The sequence below is a fragment of the Mytilus galloprovincialis genome, chromosome 1 (genome assembly GCF_965363235.1).
Source record: "Mytilus galloprovincialis chromosome 1, xbMytGall1.hap1.1, whole genome shotgun sequence".
NCBI lineage: Eukaryota > Metazoa > Mollusca > Bivalvia > Mytilida > Mytilidae > Mytilus > Mytilus galloprovincialis.
The window spans coordinates 102,427,709-102,448,540 of record NC_134838.1 but is presented as its reverse complement, the minus strand read 5'-3'; the positions used below and the strand labels follow the sequence as shown (position 1 = coordinate 102,448,540).

The 20,832-nt window shown below is 31.9% G+C and overlaps 1 protein-coding gene across 4 annotated transcripts in view; it reads left to right on the top strand.

Moving 5' to 3' along the window:
- Window positions 1-20,832, top strand: part of LOC143047802 (microtubule-associated serine/threonine-protein kinase 3-like) — an 84,791-nt gene that overhangs the window by 22,679 nt on the left and 41,280 nt on the right. For all 4 annotated transcript variants that reach the window (XM_076221087.1, XM_076221069.1, XM_076221079.1 and 1 more), the window contains 4 exons: window positions 2,274-2,523; window positions 5,416-5,504; window positions 10,751-10,782; window positions 18,783-18,853. In XM_076221087.1, coding sequence (XP_076077202.1) covers window positions 2,274-2,523; window positions 5,416-5,504; window positions 10,751-10,782; window positions 18,783-18,853 — 442 coding nt within the window. The remainder of the gene's footprint in view (window positions 1-2,273; window positions 2,524-5,415; window positions 5,505-10,750; window positions 10,783-18,782; window positions 18,854-20,832) is intronic.

Genomic DNA, 20,832 nt, shown 5'->3' with positions numbered 1-20,832 from the left:
AATAATATATTAAATTAACCACATTATATTACTTTGATATTAGCAAGCATATCTTACACAATGTTTTAAATGAATTGATTTCTTGTTTGTTAAGAAAAACAAGTAGCGTTTTTGTCGAGCCTTCGACTTTAGTCGAAAAAGCGAGACTATGCGATCCTACATTCCGTCGGCGTCGTCGTCATAGGCGGCGTCCACAAATATTCACTCTGTGGTTAAAGTTTTTGAAATTTTAATAACTTTCTTAAACTATACTGAATTTCTACCAAACTTGGACAGAAGCTTGTTTATGATCATAAGAAAGTATCCAAAAGTAAATTTTGTAAAAATAAAATTCCATTTTTTCCGTATTTTACTTATAAATGGACTTAGTTTTTCTGTGAGGAAACATTACATTCACTCTGTGGTTAAAGTATTTAAAATTTAAATAACTTTCATAAACTATCCTTGATTTGTACCAAACTTGGACAGAAGCTTGTTTATGATCATAAGATAGTATCAAAAAGAAAATTTTGTAAAAAAAAGTTTCCACTTTTCCGTATTTTACTTATAAATGGACTTAGTTTTTCTGCGAGGAAACATTACATTCACTCTGTGGTTAAAGTTTTTAAAATTTTAATAACTTTCATAAACTATCCTTGATTTGTACCAAATTTGGACAGAGGCTTGTTTATGATCATAAGATAGTATCAAGAAGAAAATTTTGCAAAAAAAAATGCATTTTTTCCGTATTTTACTTATAAATGGACTTAGTTTTTCTTCCAGTTAACATTACATACAGTCTGCAGTTAAAGTTTATAAAACATTTATTAGATTCATAAACTATCCTGGATTTTTTACCAAACTTGGAAGCTTCTTTCAATCAAAAGACAGTATCGAGAGGGAAATCTTTATTGATGTTTTTCCTCATTTTTGTTGAGTCTGCGATTAACAGCAAAAGTAGGCGAAACACTGGGTTCCGTGGAACCCTTACAAATTTTTTTATCATTCTGACCAAAGCCTTAATTATAATCTGTTCTGATTCACTCTGCCTTTCGAGTGTAGTGATCATAGTGTGCAAAATATAAGAATAGATTATTCAGCCCTAATGCTGAATCAGGTCAACATGTTTCATTAGATTTGAACTATTTTTTCATCAGAATCTTATCTGCAGATTCAAAGTGTGCAGAATATAAGAATAGATTATTCAGTCTAATGCTGAATCAGGTCAACATGTTTCATTCGATTTGAAATTTTGAACTATTTTTTTCTTCAGAATCCTAACTGCAGATACAGAAAAAACAGTTACTGTTTGACATGCATAATTTTTAAGTTTGTCAATTATTGCATCAGACTTCATATTTGTACAATGTTTATAAATACCATTGTCAATTACATTAAAAGCAATTAGTAATCAGTTTTAAATATGTACACATGTATAAATAAAAAACTTAAATAGTACATCATGTTGAAACATGTACTGATTTAAGTATTTTACAGTGATATAAACTTGTTTGCCTCTAGACATTTGTTTATTACTTTAATTACATTCCTGTAGTAAAATGATGAAATAAAACATAATAGTTGTGTCAACAAGAACTGAAACCCTCATTTATTTAATGTCTATTTAATAGCAAGAAAATAATTATTAAGAGCCTATCTGCAAGAAAACCATGCAAAACTTTATAATGTCACTTTTATCAAATGAGTTCATATTTGGCACATTGGTGCATCTTTGTAATTTAAGGAAGCTGGCTTGTCATGTTTTGGATTTTTTTGTCAGATTTTCGGAATCCTCTGGTTTTATCTATTTGAATGCCTCCAAAAAATTTGCCTGGTGACCCCCATTTTTCTTTTTGTAAATCTTTTATATGTATAATGCTGAGCCATCTGTAAAGGTCTTATAAAATTTTAATTTATTAATAGTTTTATAGAACTTAAACTTGTCAATGATAAAGCTATGAAAAGTCAAGAGAGAAAAGTTTACCGCCAAAATTTCAATAGCTTTGATCTCGAAAACAAGCACGGTGACCTATATATATTTTTTTGTTCTTTGGATTCCTTTATTTATCCTCTATCAAGATAAACTAGTGTTTTGAAAAGTTAATTATTTTGAAACTGAGAAACGAACTCCCTTAATTTTTGTGGTTGAAGGTATTGAATTATTTTGGAGCTTTTTTTTTAGCGTCATCTTTTTATAGATGAAATTCCTCTATAACAGCAAAAATTAAGCCAGCCTTCATCGGCATATTTTGCTGGTTTAAATGAAAAAGTAAAACTCTAATCTTTATTTTCAGTCTGATGGAGGGGCACCTCATTCGCCGGGACCTCCATTATCTCCTAGTGCTAGCTATAGAAGGTCACAGGAGGATATTCCCTTCTGTAATCCTGGGGGTATACGACGATTACAAAGGACATTGTCAGAAGATGTACGACAGCGTAGAAGAGAAAGTCTGACCTTGCCAAGTTCTCCAATAAGTGTTCCAAACAATCTGGTTACTGCAGGATCCAGTAGTAGTTGTACTAGTAGTAATACAATAGGACATAGTAAGTATTGGTGTTCATATGTACCGATGTTAATCTGGTATCAACAGGATCCAGTAGTATTAAGTAATAAAATGGTGTAGTCAGTCCTGATGTGGTTACTGGCAACTTACTGCAATAAAGTATAGTTTTCTTTGATTTTGAAGAAAAATAAACTGCCATTTTGTCTTACTTGTACCTCACCATAGGATATGATAAGAATTGGCAATCAATTTCATACTCTGTATTGGAAAGGTAACTGTAGGAACCAGAAGTGCAGAAAGGGTCTGAAGCACAAGTATCTGCAGTATATATTACATCAGGTATAAATTTAGCGAATTAAGCTGATTTTCCCAGATTATTGGCAAGGCTAGGTTGTTTTTAAAGTGTTTTAAAACTTTTCATGTAAGTCATCAAGACATAAAAAACAGGATTTTATACAGTGATTATTTCTATTGAACAAATTAATCTGATCCAGATTTGCTAATAATATGGTCACCATGTTTAATCAATGTTATGCTGGTTTAACATGTAATATTATGAGACATCAACTGGCTGCTACCCATATGACTTTTATAGTTGACACATGTACTACTAGTCACATGTTAAGCTTTCACTCTCCAATGCCCTCAGTTTAAGGCTATATATCCCAATGTGGGTATCAACAGTAGTAAAATCTGATTTATGACTACAATTATTAAACAGTTATTAATATTTCTGTATTAACAGCTTCAATTATTAATCCCCTGCATCACATTAGGTAAAAGGTGAGAAGTAGTTAGGCGATTAGTTGACCTTGACAGTTTATAATGTAGGTTGTTTGAAGGTGAACATGTCATGCTATATTTGGTTAAAGTCCTCTTAGCATTTTAGCTTATAAGAAACAAGTGAATATACCTTCAAGAGCTAGAAAAAGTGATAGAAAGAGGTTGATTATTCACTGTCATCTATTAGTATCTAATGATTTCTCTTTGCTGTTGCCCTTATTTTTTCCTGCCAGTAATGTTTATTGTTTTCAAAAAGTAATTTTCCTTCTGGGGATTTTTTTTAAATCCTCTTATATTTATTTCTGTTTTGTTCTATGATTGATATTTACTGTACCACATGTGCAAGTCTTTATTATTACAGACTGAAAAACATGTTATATTGTAAAGAGATCTCTTTTAAAGAAATAGTGTTTTGCAATTGAGTATAACAAGCACATAACACAGTGATTTGATTCATTACTTCCTAAGACACATTAGTGGTCAGATCAATACTGACCTTATTAGAAAAGTGCTTCTATCCATTCTGATGGCTATAGAAACCTCAAAATAATGACATTATCAATAATTTAACAGGCTGTTATACTTACTTCCTTGATAGAAGAATGAGTAAAATATTAGTCTTATATGTTGTCTTACAATGCAGTCATGTATCTTCGTTATCAGTTTTACTAGTAAAGTTATCAGTTTGGTTGATATATTTTTTATGAGCCTTTTTCAACTAGATTAATATATTACACATCTAAAAGCTGGTAAACATAATGGAATATTTTTTATGCCTCAGCAATAGTGGATTTAGTTTGCCTAAACCAAATGTTATGAAACTTATATACAATGCTTATTACTCCAAATCTCAGATACAATTCGAATATGGTGGCATCACTTTTAAAAATTTTGAATTATGCCCTTTTATAATATAATGGGCAAGCAGATGCATTATCTGGGTCCATACCTGCATCAGTTCCACAGTACCATTTCAAGAAAATATATATTTGACCAATTATAAAAAAAAAAGAGTAATTTTGAACAAAATGACTTCATATGTAGTCAGCAGCTTGGCACTGATGGATTGTAACGTGTGAATATTTTACTGTAAGTCATCCACTTCCTGTTTACCTTTACTTTGTATGTTTAACAACCAGTATATCCTTGTCAACTCTGATTTCATTATCAATACAAAAAGAAGAAAAAGATATCAAATAAAGGATCCTTTTTTTCTTGCTTTTGTCATCATGTCTTTCTTGAAAATCTATATTCTTTGAAGACATGAATTGTTGTGATGAACACCCCCCATAAAAACAAAATGCCCCCCATAAAAACATGAAAACAAATCAAATCTTTGTGTAAATAAAATAGTTCACAAAGAAACCACAACATATTTGGTGGAAAATATTATTAGAAATAAGCCTTTATCAATTTCATGCCTCTGAATCACTTTACTGGATTAACTTTCATCATGAATGCTCAAGCCTATATAGTTGCTGCCAGGGATGTAGAAATATGTAGGCAAGTTAGAAGTTATATGACCAAAAGTGATGTACAATGAATTTCAAAATTCATCTAAGGCCCACCTTGCAATCTTAGTTTTTTGAAAATTCTTAATTTATCAACAGGGAATTTAAGAATGTTTGTTATATCAATCAATAAGTAAAAATGATGGATGGAAGGTCCATTGTGGCAAGGGATAACCTTGGAACATGAAAAAAAATGTATAAAGGTCCTTTGTTGCTTGATGTTTGTGGTTAATATGACAGCAATTCTAGATTTTGACAAGCCATTGTCAATTTCATCTATAAATTTAAAGCTAGTCTTATGCCAATACGTAATAACAGAAATAATGATTTAGGCATTTTCCACAAATTCTGCTCATTTCAAATGCACTGGTAAGTCAAATGCTGCATGTGCAAAGGTACGGTAGAATCTATATTAATTAAAATTGGTAAAAATAGGGTTAAATGTATACAATTTAGAAAATCAGTTTATTATTTCAGGAAAAAACAAAACAAATTTTATTGACAGATTTATCAAAATTTTATCAAACTGGTCAGTACTGGGTGAAATACATATAGCCATAAAGATATTGAATCAAAATTGTTTTCTTTGCTGTATTATATATATATATATCAATTGAGATATTTTGTTTGTTTTTTAGACTTGAATGCCCTGCTAGAACCAACCAACCTAATGAGAATGAAGAATACAGTGCTTGGTCAGTCTGCTCCCTCGTTAACAGCTGGAATAGTAAGTTATAGTGTGTATATGGGGATTTAAAAATCATTCCATAGAACTTCATACTAGTGATAGCAAAAATATATTAACTTATTCTAAGTCATTATACAGATAGAGAAAGAGAGACAACTTCAAATTCATAAAGCCTCCATTGTTTTTACAGTATTTTTCTTTTTGTTGATACATGTAATGAAATCATTTTTTTGAAAGCAAAGAAATAAAGCTTAGAAAATATTAAATTTTCTGTCAAGAAAAGTGCTCATTAATGAATAACAACTACTTATGTAGAATTCTGCAGTAGTTCTTTTGAAAAGATGGGTCTTCATGATGTTTAGGCCACAATTTTAGATTTTTTTACTCAAAAAGAGGAGAAATACATCATAATCTTAAACAACTTTTCTAAAAAAGGGGTCCTTTTATTTTAAATAATATTAAATAAACATAATATTACAAAATTCTTGGACATGTTTTGACCATTTAATACAAGATAGATATATAGTTCTTTGGGAACATATGAGCCCTTTTGTACTAAAAGATGTTTTTTACAAAGAAATACATTATGACTTATATTGACCCCTCAAAAAAGGGATATTTACTTTATAAAATTAAGGGGTTGATCCCAACCTGATTATGACTTAATGTAGATGGAGATTTGTCTCATTGTCAGTCACACATACATAGACCAGATTTAAGTATACAATTATTTCTTGGTGAACATGGTGAACAGGGAAAAAATACTTCATAAATTAAAGAAATGTCAAAGTACAAGTGATAAATTGAGTTTTAATATTGTCAAAACCTACTATTTTATGTTTACAAAAAAAAATTATAATCGCTCGCCTGTACTTTTCAAGCTTCGCCTCAAAAATGTTCAAATTAAATATTTGTTTACTAAAATTTTCAAATCGCTCGCTTGCCCCAATTTTTGGAGTCCAAAAATTCGTAGAACAAGAAATTAAATTGGTGTTGCCTGATCTTTTTAGCTCACCTGGCCCAAAGGGCCAAGTGAGCTTTTCTCATCACTTGGCGTCCGTCGTCGTCCGTCGTCCGTCGTCCGTCGTCCGTCGTCGTCGTCGTCCGTCGTCGTTAACTTTTACAAAAATCTTCTCCTCTGAAACTACTGGGCCAAATCAAACCAAACTTGGCCACAATCATCATTGGGGTATCTAGTTTAAAAAATGTGTGGCGTGACCCGGTCAACCAACCAAGATGGCCGCCACGGCTAAAAATAGAACATAGGGGTAAAATGCAGTTTTTGGCTTATAACTCAAAAACCAAAGCATTTAGAGCAATCTGACATGGGGTAAAAATGTTTATCAGGTCAAGATCTGTCTGCCCTGAAATTTTCAGATGAATCGGTCAATCGGTTGTTGGGTTGCTGCCCCTGAATTGGTAATTTTGAGGAAATTTTGCTGTTTTTGGTTATTATCTTGAATATTATTATAGATAGAGATAAACTGTAAACAGCAATAATGTTCAGCAAAGTAAGATCTACAAATAAGTCAACATGACCAAAATGGTCAGTTGACCCGTTTAGGAGTTATTGCCCTTTATAGTCAATTTTTAACCATTTTTCGTTAATTAAAGTAATCTTTTACAAAAATCTTCTCCTCTGAAACTACTGGGCCAAATTAATCCAAACTTGGCCACAATCATCTTTGGGGTATCTAGTTTAAAAAATGTGTGGCGTGACCTGGTCAACCAACCAAGATGGCCGCCACAGCTAAAAATAGAAGAAAGGGGTAAAATGCAGTTTTTGGCTTATAACTCAAAAACCAAAGCATTTTGAGGAAATCTGACGAGATAAAATTGTTTATCAGGTCAAGATCTATCTGCCCTGAAATTTTCAGATGAATCAGTCAATCGGTTGTTGGGTTGCTGCCCCTGAATTGGTAATTTTGAGGAAATTTTGCTGTTTTTGGTTATTATCTTGAATATTATTATAGATAGAGATAAACTGTAAACAGCAATAATGTTCAGCAAAGTAAGATCTACAAATAAGTCAACATGACCTAAATGGTCAGTTGACCCCTTTAGGAGTTATTGCCCTTTATAGTCAATCTTTAACCATTTTTCATAAATCTAAGTAATCTTTTACAAAATCTCCACTGAAACTACTAGGCCACAATCATCTTTGGGGTATCTAGTTTGAAAAATGTGTCCGATGACCTGGCCATTCAACCAAGATGGCCGCCACGGCTAAAAATAGAACATAGGGGTAAAATGCAGTTTTTGGCTTATAACTATGAATTCAAAGCATCTAGAGCAAATCTGACAAGAAGTTAAATTGTTAATCAAGTCAATATCTATCTGCCCTGAATTTTTCAGATGAATTGGACAACTGGTTGTTGGGTTGCTGCCCTCCAATTGGTAATTTTTAAAGAAATTTTGCCGTTTTTGGTTATCTTGAATACTATTATAGATAGCGATAAACTGTAAACAGCAATAATGTTCAGCAAAGTAAGATCTACAAATAAGTCAACATGACCTAAATGGTCAATTGACCCCTTAAGGAGTTATTGCCCTTTATAGTCAATTTTTAACAATTTTCATTAATTTGGTAAATATATGTAAATTTTTACCAAATATAGTTCTCTGTTACTAATGGGCAAAGTTCATTATAGATATAATTGTAAGAAGCAAAATCGTTCAGTAAAGTAAGAACTTCAAACACATCACCATCACCAAAATACAATTTTGTCATGAATCCATTTGTGTCCTTTGTTTAATATGCACATAGACCAAGGTGAGCGACACAGGCTCTTTAGAGCCTCTAGTTTGTCGAGCCTTCGACTTTAGTCGAAAAAGCGAGACTAAGCGATCCTACATTCCGTCGTCGTCGGCGTTGTCGGCGGCGTCAACAAATATTCACTCTGTGGTTAAAGTTTTTGTCGAGCCTGCAACTTTTGTTGCAGAAAGCTCGACATAGGGATAGTGATCCGGCTCCGGCGGCGGCGGCGGCGGCGGCGGCGGCGGTGTTAGCTAACTTCTTAAAAGCTTTATATTTTAGAAGGTGGAAGACCTGGATGCTTCATACTTTGTATATAGATGCCTCATGTTACGAAGTTTCCGTCAGTAACATGTCCAATGTCCTTGACCTCATTTTCATGGTTCAGTGACCACTTGAAAAAAAAGTTCAAATTTTTTGCAATGTTGAATTCTCTCTTATTATAAGTAATAGGATAACTATATTTGATATATGCGTACCTTGCAATGTCCTCATGTCTGTCAGACAGTTTTCACTTGACCTCGACCTCATTTCATGGATCAATGAACAAGGTTAAGTTTTGGTGGTCAAGTCCATATCTCAGATACTATAAGGAATAGGGCTAGTATATTCAGTGTATGGAAGGACTGTAAGGTGTACATGTCCAACTGGCAGGTGTCATCAGACCTTGACCTCATTTTCATGGTTCAGTGGTTATAGTTAAATTTTTGTGTTTTGGTCTGTTTTTCTCATACTATATGCAATAGGTCTACTATATTTGTTGTATGGAATGATTGTAAGGTGTATATGTCTAGCGGGCAGATTTCATGTGACCTTGACCTCATTTTCATGGTTCAGTGGTCAAAGTTAAATTTTGTGTTTTGGTCTGTTTTTCTCATACTATATGCAATAGGTCTACTATATTTGTTGTATGGAACGATTGTAAGGTGTACATGTCTTGCGGGCAGATGTCATGTGACCTTGACCTCATTTTCATGGTTCAGTGGTCAAAGTTAAGTATTTGAGTTTTGGTCTTTTTATCTAATACTATATGCCATAGGTCAACTATATTTGGTGTATGGAAATATTTTATGATCTTTATGTCAGTCGCACAGGTTTTATTTGACCGTGACCTCATTTTCACGGTTCATTGCACAGTGTTAAGTTTTTGTGTTTTGGTCTATTTTTCTTAAACTATAAGTAATAGGTCAACTATATATGTTGTATAGAAGCATTGTTAGCTGTACATGTCTGCCTGGCATGGTTCATCTGACCTTGACCTCATTTTCAAGGTTCATTGGTCTATGTTTAGTTATCTTGGTTAATGTTAAGTTTATGTGACAGTTGTTATAAAGCTTAGCTTTATACTAAGGACTATCAACATAATATCAATGATTAGTATAGAAGGCGAGACATTTCAGCGTGTGCACTCTTGTTGAAATTTTAATAACTTTGTTAAACTATACTGGATTTCTACCAAACTTTGACAGAAGCTTGTTTATGATCATAAGATAGTATCCAGAAGTAAATTTTGTAAAAATAAAATTCCATTTTTTCCGTATTCTACTATAAATGGACTTAATTTTTTTGCGGGGAAACAAAACATTCACTCTGTGGTTAAAGTTTTTAGAATTTTAATAACTTTCTCCAACTATCCTGGGTTTGTACCAAACTTGGACAGAAGCTTATTTATGATCATAAGATAGTATCCAGAAGTAAATTTTGTAAAAATAAAGTTCCATTTTTTCCGTATTTTACTATAAATGGACTTAGTGTTTTTCTGCGGGGAAACAAAACATTCACTCTGTGGTTAAAGTTTTTGGAATTTTAATTACTTTCTTAAACTATCCTGGGTTTGTACCAAACTTGAACAGAAGCTTGTTTATGATCATAAGATAATATCCAGAAGTAAATTTTGTAAAAATAAAATTCTCTTTTTCCGTATTTTACTTATAAACGGACTTAGTTTTTTTCTGCGTGGAAACATTACATTCACTCTGTGGTTAAAGTTTTTAGAATTTTAATTACTTTCTTAAACTATCCTGGGTTTGTATCAAACTTGGACAGAAGCTTGTTTATGATCATAAGATAGTATCCAGAAGTAAATTTTGTAAATAAATAAATCCATTTTTTTCCATATTTTACCTTTAAATGGACTTAGTTTTTCTGCGGGGAACCATTACATTCACTCTGTGGTTAAAGTTTTTAAAATTTTAATAACTTTCTTAAACTATCCTGGGTTTGTACCAAACTTCGACAGAAGCTTATTTATGATCATAAGATTGTATCCAGAAGTAAAGTTTGTAAAAAGATTACTCTGTTTTTTCTGTAATTTAATTTTAAATGGACTTAGATTTTCTTACAATCATTAAATAGTAACAAGAGGAATATTTTTATTGATTTTTTTCCTCATTGTTGTTGAGCCTGCGATTTACAGCAAAAATAGGCGAGACACTGGGTTCCGCGGAACCCTTACAAATTTTTTTTGTATAACTCAATATTTACATTAGTGTATTTAGTTATTAAAGAAGTTTTCCTTTTGTTTTTACAGAAAGAGTACAACATGTTAAACAAGCGAGTGAAGTAAGTCTTACTATAATGTTAGTATTGTGCATGGTTACCCTCAGGTGTAGGAGTCATGTGATGGTCCTTTCATTTTGCGTTCTTGGGGATATATGCTAGCATCTATATCAGCATTGAGCTTAAGATACTGTGGATTCATTCATTTTGGGGTACAAATTTTCGTGGATTTCATGGTATAGATAAAAGATAAATTAAGATGTTCAAAGAAGTGCCAATTATCTATAGGAAAGTATGCATACTTTACCAAACCATAAAATCAAATACCCTTGACAGTCACATTACAAATTTTCATTAATTCACGAATAATTGGTACCCATGAAAATAATTGAATACACAGAAGTACCATTTCATGATGTTGAAAAATTATTTGAAGATTAAGTCATATGTTACTATTTTACTGTAACCTATGAAGTAGTAAAAAAGTAAAGATTTATTATGCATGTTTACTTTAAATGTACATAAATTTTCTTTTTGTTTTCATAGTTATAATAATTTTAACAATTTTTACTTATGTTATTTTTATACTGCAATTTATTTTTCAGGTTTAAATTTAGAGTTAATTAGATATGCAAAATGTGTTTATCAAAAGAACTTCAGCTTTTAAAGGATGTTTGCACCATGTTAAATAAAACAAACTTTTTACATGACTGTTATAAATTGATAGTAACTGTGCCAAACTGTTTTAGAGTTTTCTGACCGAAAGACAAATTTGGACTTTTCTACTATATATTCAACCAAAATATCTTCAAATTTCTATCCGAATGAAATTTTGTCTGACATTTTGTCGGTCAGACAGAGTTTGGGACACACTGCTATCTAATTAACGAAACTATAAAAACAGAAAAAAATGAATTGTCCATGTCCTTTGTTTTTTTTTATATATCTAATGAGGCTGTTACTAACACAATAGTTACTTTTACAGGGTTACAGAATCATTCACAATTGTGAAAGTTATCAAATATTTTTACAATCGGTATGAGCATTTTGTCTGTGATGTAATGTTGTGTGTAAAAACAATTCAGTATTTCTCACCCTACCTTTTATTGTTATGATTAAGAATAAGAATATTTATTGTTCCATTAATTAGGGCCCCTTGATGGCAGATGATATTTATACACACAAAACAATACAATATGATTTATAAAAAAGTTGTTTTATTTTACATTGAAATGAATTTATGTGAAATGTTCATATATCTATAAACCTTACCATCTTACATTTCTTCATCAAATTTCAATTTATACATTTTATACCACTCATTAATTTTTTTCACAATCTTAAAGATCTGGTCCTATGTGGTTACCAGACAGGACCAGATCCTTAAGATTGTGAAAAATATTAAAGGTCTGTAAATGATATATTAAAACTCTTTTGAAAACTTTTGTAAGTTGTGACAGACTTGCTAATGCAGTTAATAGCATATTGCCTTATTTATGGATGACGTTTTTTAAAAGTCCTCGATTCTGCCCTTTTGCAAATACTGTCAATTTCAATTAAGTTTTATGAGGAGACTTCAGAAGACATTTTAGGAGTGTTGATTCAGATTCATGTTGTATTGCTATCTTTAATATATAGTTGCAATAACCCAGTGCGATTTGATGAAAATTCTTGAGATCCTTTCCAGGCAATGTCATGCAATTTATTACAGCCGATTGCAGTGAGTGTGTAGGCAAAGATAATATCTTTGGTTAGCTTACTTGCTAACTGAACCGTGAAGTTATCATTAGGTTAGGTAAACTAATCTCCTTTAAGAGTAGACTAGTCTGACAGATAACCAATCGATCTGTCTGTAGGACTAGGTTACTTCAAAAGGAGGGTGGTATAATTTACCTAATAATAACTTCACAGTTCAGCTAACAAGCAAGCTAACCAAAGATATTACCTTTACCTACACACTCAATGAAATCAGCTGTAATGCTGGAAAGTTCTTAGATATTCAAGTTTTATAATGCTGTGTATTTGAATAACATTCTTGCCTAGAAAACTGTTTTATTGGAAATTACATAAGCTGTCTTTCCATGGCACATGAAAAGATCTGTAATAAAAAAGCACAATCCTGAACAAAGGAAGACAACTTAATTCAAAATACATAATTTGCCTAAATGTACAAAAAATTTGTAAGGGTTCCGCGGAACCCAGTGTCTCGCCTATTTTTGCTGTAAATTGCAGGCTCAACAATAATGAGGAAAAAAATCAATAAAAATATTCCTCTTGTTACTATTTTATGATTGTAAGAAAATCTAAGTCCATTTAAAGGTAAATTACAGAAAAAACGGAGTAATCTTTTTACAAACTTTACTTCTGGATACAATCTAATATGATCATAAATAAGCTTCTGTCCAAGTTTGGTACAAACCCAGTATAGTTTAATTAAGAAAGTTATTAAAATTTTAAAAACTTTAACCACAGAGTGAATGTAATGGTTCCCCGCAGAAAAACTAAGTCCATTTAAAAGTAAAATATGGAAAAAATGGATTTATTTATTTACAAACTTTACTTCTGGATACAATCTTATGATCATAAATAAGCTTCGTCCAAGTTTGGTACAAACCCAGGATAGTTTAAGAAAGTTATTAAAATTTTAAAAACTTTAACCACAGAGTGAATGTAATGATTCCCCGCAGAAAAACTAAGTCCATTTAAAAGTAAAATATGGAAAAAATGGATTTATTTATTTACAAAATTTACTTCTGGATACTATCTTATGATCATAAACAACCTTCTGTCCAAGTTTGGTACAAACCCAGTATAGTTTAAGAAAGTTATTAAAATTCTAAAAACTTTAACCACAGAGTGAATGTAATGGTTCCCCGCAGAAAAAAACTAAGTCCATTTGTAAGTAAAATACGGAAAAAATGGAATTTTATTTTTACAAAATTTACTTCTGGATATTATCTTATGATCATAAAAAAGCTTCTGTCCAAGTTTGGTACAAACCCAGGATAGTTTGAGAAAGTTATTAAAATTCAAAAAACTTTAACCACAGAGTGAATGTAATGATTCCCCGCAGAAAAACTAAGTCCATTTAAAAGTAAAATATGGAAAAAATGGATTTATTTATTTACAAAATTTACTTCTGGATACTATCTTATGATCATAAACAACCTTCTGTCCAAGTTTGGTACAAACCCAGGATAGTTTAAGAAAGTTATTAAAATTCTAAAAACTTTAACCACAGAGTGAATGTAATGGTTCCCCGCAGAAAAAAACTAAGTCCATTTGTAAGTAAAATACGGAAAAAATGGAATTTTATTTTTACAAAATTTACTTCTGGATATTATCTTATGATCATAAAAAAGCTTCTGTCCAAGTTTGGTACAAACCCAGGATAGTTTGAGAAAGTTATTAAAATTCAAAAAACTTTAACCACAGAGTGAATGTTTTGTTTCCCCGCAGAAAAAACTAAGTCCAATTATAGTAAAATATGGAAAAAATGGAATTTTATTTTTACAAAATTTACTTCTGGATATTATCTTATGATCATAAACAAGCTTCTGTCAAACTTTGGTAGAAATCCAGTATAGTTTAAGAAAGTTATTAAAATTTCAAAAACTTTAACCACAGAGTGAATATTTGTTGACGCCGCCGACGACGCCGACGACGACGGAATGTAGGATCGCTTAGTCTCGCTTTTTCGACTAAAGTCGAAGGCTCGACAAAAACCATTTGATATTACATTTTGAATTCACATTGCTCAATTTAAGCAGTCTGCTACATATCAAGCAACTTGATATTCTTGTTGTTAACAATATGAGACTAAATATACAAAAAGGGGGTTGGTTGGTGTTTGTGTGCACTCACTACATATTGTGCCCTTACCAAGTCAGACTAATTGGTTCATGTATTGATGTTTGTTTTTGTTTGTATATTCCTATTATGAGAGAAGTCAGATGTTGGATGTTGATGTGGTCTGTTGTACTGTGCAGTATTTTCTGCAATATTATTAAAATTAAAAAAAAATGAATCTGTAACAGCCTTTTTCCTGCTCTTTGTTCTCAGTAATCTTAGATATTAAAAAAAATAAATCTATTTTTATTTTATTCCAACTAAATGGTAAACATTCTACATTGATTAGTCACAAATATTGCAATATTATCCCTCTTTGGCCTACATTTTTTGTTGAAGTTTAATGAAATTTATGCCAGTGATTAACATCATTGATATCTTAGTTTGGTTCAAAGTGAGTCCTGAATTATAGTTTTCTTGACGTAACTCATACCAGTTATACATTAAAAGGATAACTTGTCATTACCAAAAATATTGTACAGGGCAACAGATTACATAAGCCACCAGAGGCCTAAGTTGGACTTTATTTTTTATAGTTTACCTTCTAGAAAGAAAAAAAAAATCTTAGCACAGAGATGTTTTTCTTAAGGAGTTATTTGCATCCATTTGAAATCATTGTTACTAGAACAGACCCGCGAAATCGCGGGCATATACAGCTTGTAAACTGTTGTAGGATGAATTTTTGTAAAAGATATTATGACTTGGGAATTTCATATAAGGTATCAATAGCCCTCTCCCTTTTTATACGACCGCAAAAATTTTAATTTTTTGGTCGTATATTGCTATCACGTTGGCGTCGTCGTCTGCGTCGTCGTCGTCGTCCAAATACTTTTAGTTTTCACACTCTAACTTTAGTAAAAGTGAATAGAAATCAATGAAATTTTAACACAAGGTTTATGACCACAAAAGGAAGGTTGGGATTGATTTTGGGAGTTTTGGTCCCAACATTTTAGGAATTAGGGGCCAAAAAGGGCCCAAATAAGCATTTTCTTGGTTTTCGCACTATAACTTTAGTTTAAGTGAATAGAAATCTATGAAATTTTGACACAAGGTTTATGACCACAAAAGGAAGGTTGGGATTGATTTTGGGAGTTTAGGTTCCAACAGTTTAGGGATTAAGGGCCAAAAAAGGGCCCAAATAAGCATTATTCTTGGTTTTCGCACAATAACTTTAGTATAAGTAAATAGAAATCAATGAAATTTTAACACAAGGTTTATGACCACAAAAGGAAGGTTGGGATTGATTTTTGGAGTTGAGGTCACAACAGTTTATGAATTAGGGGCCAAAAAGGGTCCAAAATTGAACTTTTTGTGATTTCATCAAAAATTGAATAATTGGGGTTCTTTGATATGCCGAATCTAACTATGTATGTAGATTCTTAATTTTTGGTCCCGTTTTCAAATTGGTCTACATTAAGGTCCAAAATTAAACTTAGTTTGATTTTAACAAAAATTGAATCCTTGGGGTTCTTTGATATGCTGAATTTAAAAATGTACTTAGATTTTTAATTATTGGCCTAGTTTTCAAGTTGGTCCAAATGGGGGTCCAAAATTAAACTTTGTTTGATTTCATCAAAAATTGAATAAATGGGTTCTTTGATATGCCAAATATAACTGTGTATGTAGATTCTTAATTTTTGGTCCAGTTTTCAAATTGGTCTACATTAAGATCCAAAGGGTCCAAAATTAAACTTAGTTTGATTTTAACAAAAATTAAATTCTTGGGCTTATTTGATATGCTTTATCTTAATATGTACTTTGATTTTTGATTACGGGCCCAGTTTTCAAGTTGGTCCAAATCAGGATTCCATATCAAGTATTGTGCAATAGCAAGAAATTTTCAATTGCACAGTATTGCACAATAGCAAGAAATATCTAATTGCACAATATTGTGCAATAGCAATTAATTTTCAATTGGAGTTATCTTTCTTTGTATAGAATAGTAGTTGATAATATATGTTGGAAATTTGCCAGACATGACTATGATGTCATTTTCTATTTTTATTTGCCAATAACTTTATGTAAATAACTTCATTGGAAATTTGCCAATATAAAATGTTGCTGATGAAGCTTTTTTTCCTTATCTTATCTAAAATGTTTTTAGATAATGTATGTTGGACATTTGCCAAACATGACTATGCTGTCATTTTCTATTTTTATTTGCCAATTACTTTATGTAAATAACTTCATTGGAAATTTGCCAATATAAAATGTTGCTGATGAAGTTTTTTTTTATTGTTTTATACAATTAACAATGTATATTCACTTTTACTACCAACCAATCTTTACAATTCAGTGTTAACAAGCACTTTATTTTACATTTTAATATTTTATGATGTATTTAAAAGAGTAGTTATTGTTGCAAACTCTATTAGAAATTTGAATTGATATCAGTTTTGGAAAAAGGAAAACGGAGATGTGAAAAAAAGGGGTTGGGGGGGGGGTTTAAATTTTTCTCATTTCAGATTTCATAAATAAAAAGAAAATTTCTTCAAACATTTTTTTGAGAGGATTAATATTCAACAGCATAGTGAATTGCTCAAAGGCAAAAAAATATTTTAAGTTCATTAGACCACGTTCATTCTGTGTCAGAAACCTATGCTGTGTCAACTATTTAATTTTAGATTTAAAAAGTTTGAAGAAGAAATCTTTAATTGATTTGTAAAATCTTGACATTTGTTTTGTGTAAAAAAAACCCATGTAATGTCAAAAATTTGATCACAATCCAAATTCAGAGCTGTATCACGCTTGAATGTTTTGTCCATACTTGCCCCAACTGTTCAGGGTTCGACCTCTGCGGTCGTATAAAGCTGCACCCTGCGGAGCACCTGGTTTCCTTTCTGTTAAATTCAATTATTTTTCGTTTTTCTGGCCTTATACCACAATTATTTTTCCCCTTTGCTACAATGCATTTTTTAGTAGGTCAAATTAAATTAAAAATTTGCACCCCTTCAAACATGAAATAAATGAAACTGCTTATAGACCATTATCATTCTAATAAAATGTGCTTCTAGGACAATCCATAAGTGCTTTTCCTTTTGAGAGCCCTATTAACATGCCAATGGCAGGATTTGAATCTCATATAAATGACTAAGGCTCATTTGAGGGGTGGTCTGAGGGGCCCTGATCCAAAAACTGGGCTTAAAAACATGAAATCCCGCAGTGCATATTTTAACGAAATTCATATCTCACATCCCGAAACTAAAAAAGAAATATTCCCGCATCCCGAAATTTAGAGCTTAAAACACCAGATCCTGACGTCCATAATTTCTACCCTACTTTCATTTTGGCCAAATCACTACTTTCACTTTCAACAATAAATTGTTATGTCCCATTTATAATATGGGAATTATATTTTCTAGTCTGTTCATCCATTCGTTCATTGTACCGTCCTTCTGTCTGGCTTCAGGTTAAAGTTTTCACTTTCAACAATAAATTTTTATGCCCCATTTATGGAAATTATGTTTTCTAGTCTGTTGTACCGTTCGTTCGTCCGTCCATCTGTCCGTCTGTGGTTCCGTTCGTCCGTCCAGGTTAAAGTTTTTGGTCAAGGTAGTTTTTGATGAAGCTGAAGTCCAATCAACTTGAAACTTAGTACACTTGTTGCTTATGAGATTATCTTTCTAATTTTTAAGCCAAATTAGACTTTTGACCCCAATTTCACGGTCCACTGAACATAGAAAATGAAAGTGGGAGTTTCAGGTTAAAGTTTTTGGTCAAGGTAGTTTTTGATGAAGCTGAAGTCCAATCAACTTGAAACTTAGTACACTTGTTGCTTATTTTTAATTCCAAATTAGATAATTACCCAATTTCACGGTCCATGGAACCTGGAAAAGGATAGTGCGAGTGGGGCATCCGTGTACTTCGGACACATTCTTGGTGTAATCTATCATACGATTCGTTGTTCTTGTGCATGTTTAAAACTGTAAGTCTTATCTATGACTAAAAGTCAGTCTGATAACGGAAACAATATCTGGACACCTATTTTGTCGTTTTTTTCCCAAAATAACTCAATCTGAATAATCATAAGAATGGATGACAAATGCAACTATGCATGTTACCTAAAGAACACAGAGGCATGATGATTAATGTATTGTGGAAGGAAGAGAAGCGACACACAACATGAGGTCTTCTCATTTAATAGTACATGTATAGATATGACTAAATTTTATGATTGAATTTATTATTTTATATTTATGTGTGTAATATTTCAGAGTGAGAAAATCTCTAGTGAATACATCTCCAGTTCTGCCAATAAGATGTCCTTCTCCACAACAAACTCAAGGTAAGTTGGTGTGAATTCCTTATTTTACTGAACCTGAGTGTCATATTTTGCTATAGGTTAGCAAAATATGACACTCAGATGTGTCAAATGAAACAAAAACTATGTCATTCTTCCAAAAGTTTTAGAAATGGACAGGTATATTTAGGTGTATTTCATAAGACATAAGTATGAATTTGATTGGATATATGAAATCTCGCAATAGTTTAGAGGCATTGATACTTTTAGTTTTTAGTTTCTGTATATTAGCAGTTAAAATCAAACATAGTTAACAAAAATATGAAGAAGTAAGATTGAACCAGTGAAAAAAATACTGACAAAAAATGATAAATGTACCGGTAATGGGAAATTGAGCCTAAAATAAGAAAGAAGGTTATCTTTTGCAATCATGTATTGCATGAAATCAGTCTCTGCTCAATCTAATTTACCATTCTATGATGTCAATTGAAAAAAAGAAATGAATGATATTTTGCTGTCATTTGTTGTGGGGGCCTCTGTTGCTGAATGGTTTAAGTAGTTGCTACTGTGATCATTAGCAAGTCAACATTGAGGTGCACTCAACTCCAATCTTAATTGACTAGGATTGTCAGTTTTCTTATCAAAGATCGGTGTTCTTCTCTGGGCACTCAGGCTTCTTTTACCAATAAAAACTGGTCGCCATGAAATAGCCCAAAGTGTTGCTTAAGATTTGCTTTAAAACACCAAAAATCAAATCAAATCATTTGTTGTGGTTTTGTTTTTGGGATACGATTGCTTTCAAGCAATCTGTAGACTTTTACCGTTGACTCAGGGATGCATTCCCTCACGTCAACCGTTTTATTCTAAACATTCAGAAACATCTCAGATTCTTATGATTGTCTTGCTTTAAAAGGTAAAAACAAGCAAAAGGATTGAACATAAACAACTTTCCTGTAATGTTCTTCTCATAATCTTCATGTTTGATATTTCCCTTGACTTATATGCGTGTTTTTAACAACACGGAAAATCATAATTAAGCAGTATTTATATTTAGTGTTTTTATAAATATAGAAATACGTCAGAGGGAATTCCCCAGTTTTGAAAAATGCGAGAGTTCTCTAAATTCCGATAATTCTATTTCTGTCATATAAGAACTGAAGTGGAGTTTTTCTATATTTTACTGTTATGAAACTGATATTTGATACTGTACTCTCATAAAGAACTGGAGAACAATTCATCATATCATTTAATAATCGTTTTTGTTCCAAATCGCAAGTCGCTGGTTTGTTTATGTATGAATGCGCATGCGTATAGTTTGATTGATTTAAAGGGGTATAAGATTGAGTGGTTGCTCTGGATTCCCCGCTTCATTGATTAATTTGAAACTCATGGGATTATTTCTATGTCTGTCTGCTATTGAGGGTTATTGTTGTTGCATAATTTTAAATCGTATGCATCTTTTAAATTATAAAAATAAATGTCCATATCGTAACGGGTTTACCTATAACACCCCTTTAGCCGAAATGGAGTCTTCCATATTATGGTTTCGAGTTGGCTCCCTTCCCGGAAGTATTTTCAGTCAAAATTGAAATACAGTACGACTATACAAAAAAATTAGCTCGTTAGATGTCGATAAACGTCGTATTATATTAAGAACAATCTCAATTTAAACAGAGGAGTGTGTACGGAAAGGAGTCATGCCCACTGACCCAAAGGAAATTAATAATTAAAGAGTTGGAAATGGTGTTCCTCCTAGAATTAACGGTGATAAGATACGAAGTGAAACACCTTCTCTCATTCTCAGTGACTGTTGTGGAAAGTAAACTTGGAATTGATAGTACAAAAATAAAACACAATAAGTACGTTGCTCATACACTTGTATGGTATTGTATCCGGGATTGGCCATTTTTAAAGTTGAGTAACTATTCTGATTATTACATTTTGCATGTGCAGTTGAATTAGTTTTGAAAATAAATAATACTATCCAGCTGTACCAGGGCTGTCAAAAAAAAAAAGACTCACGC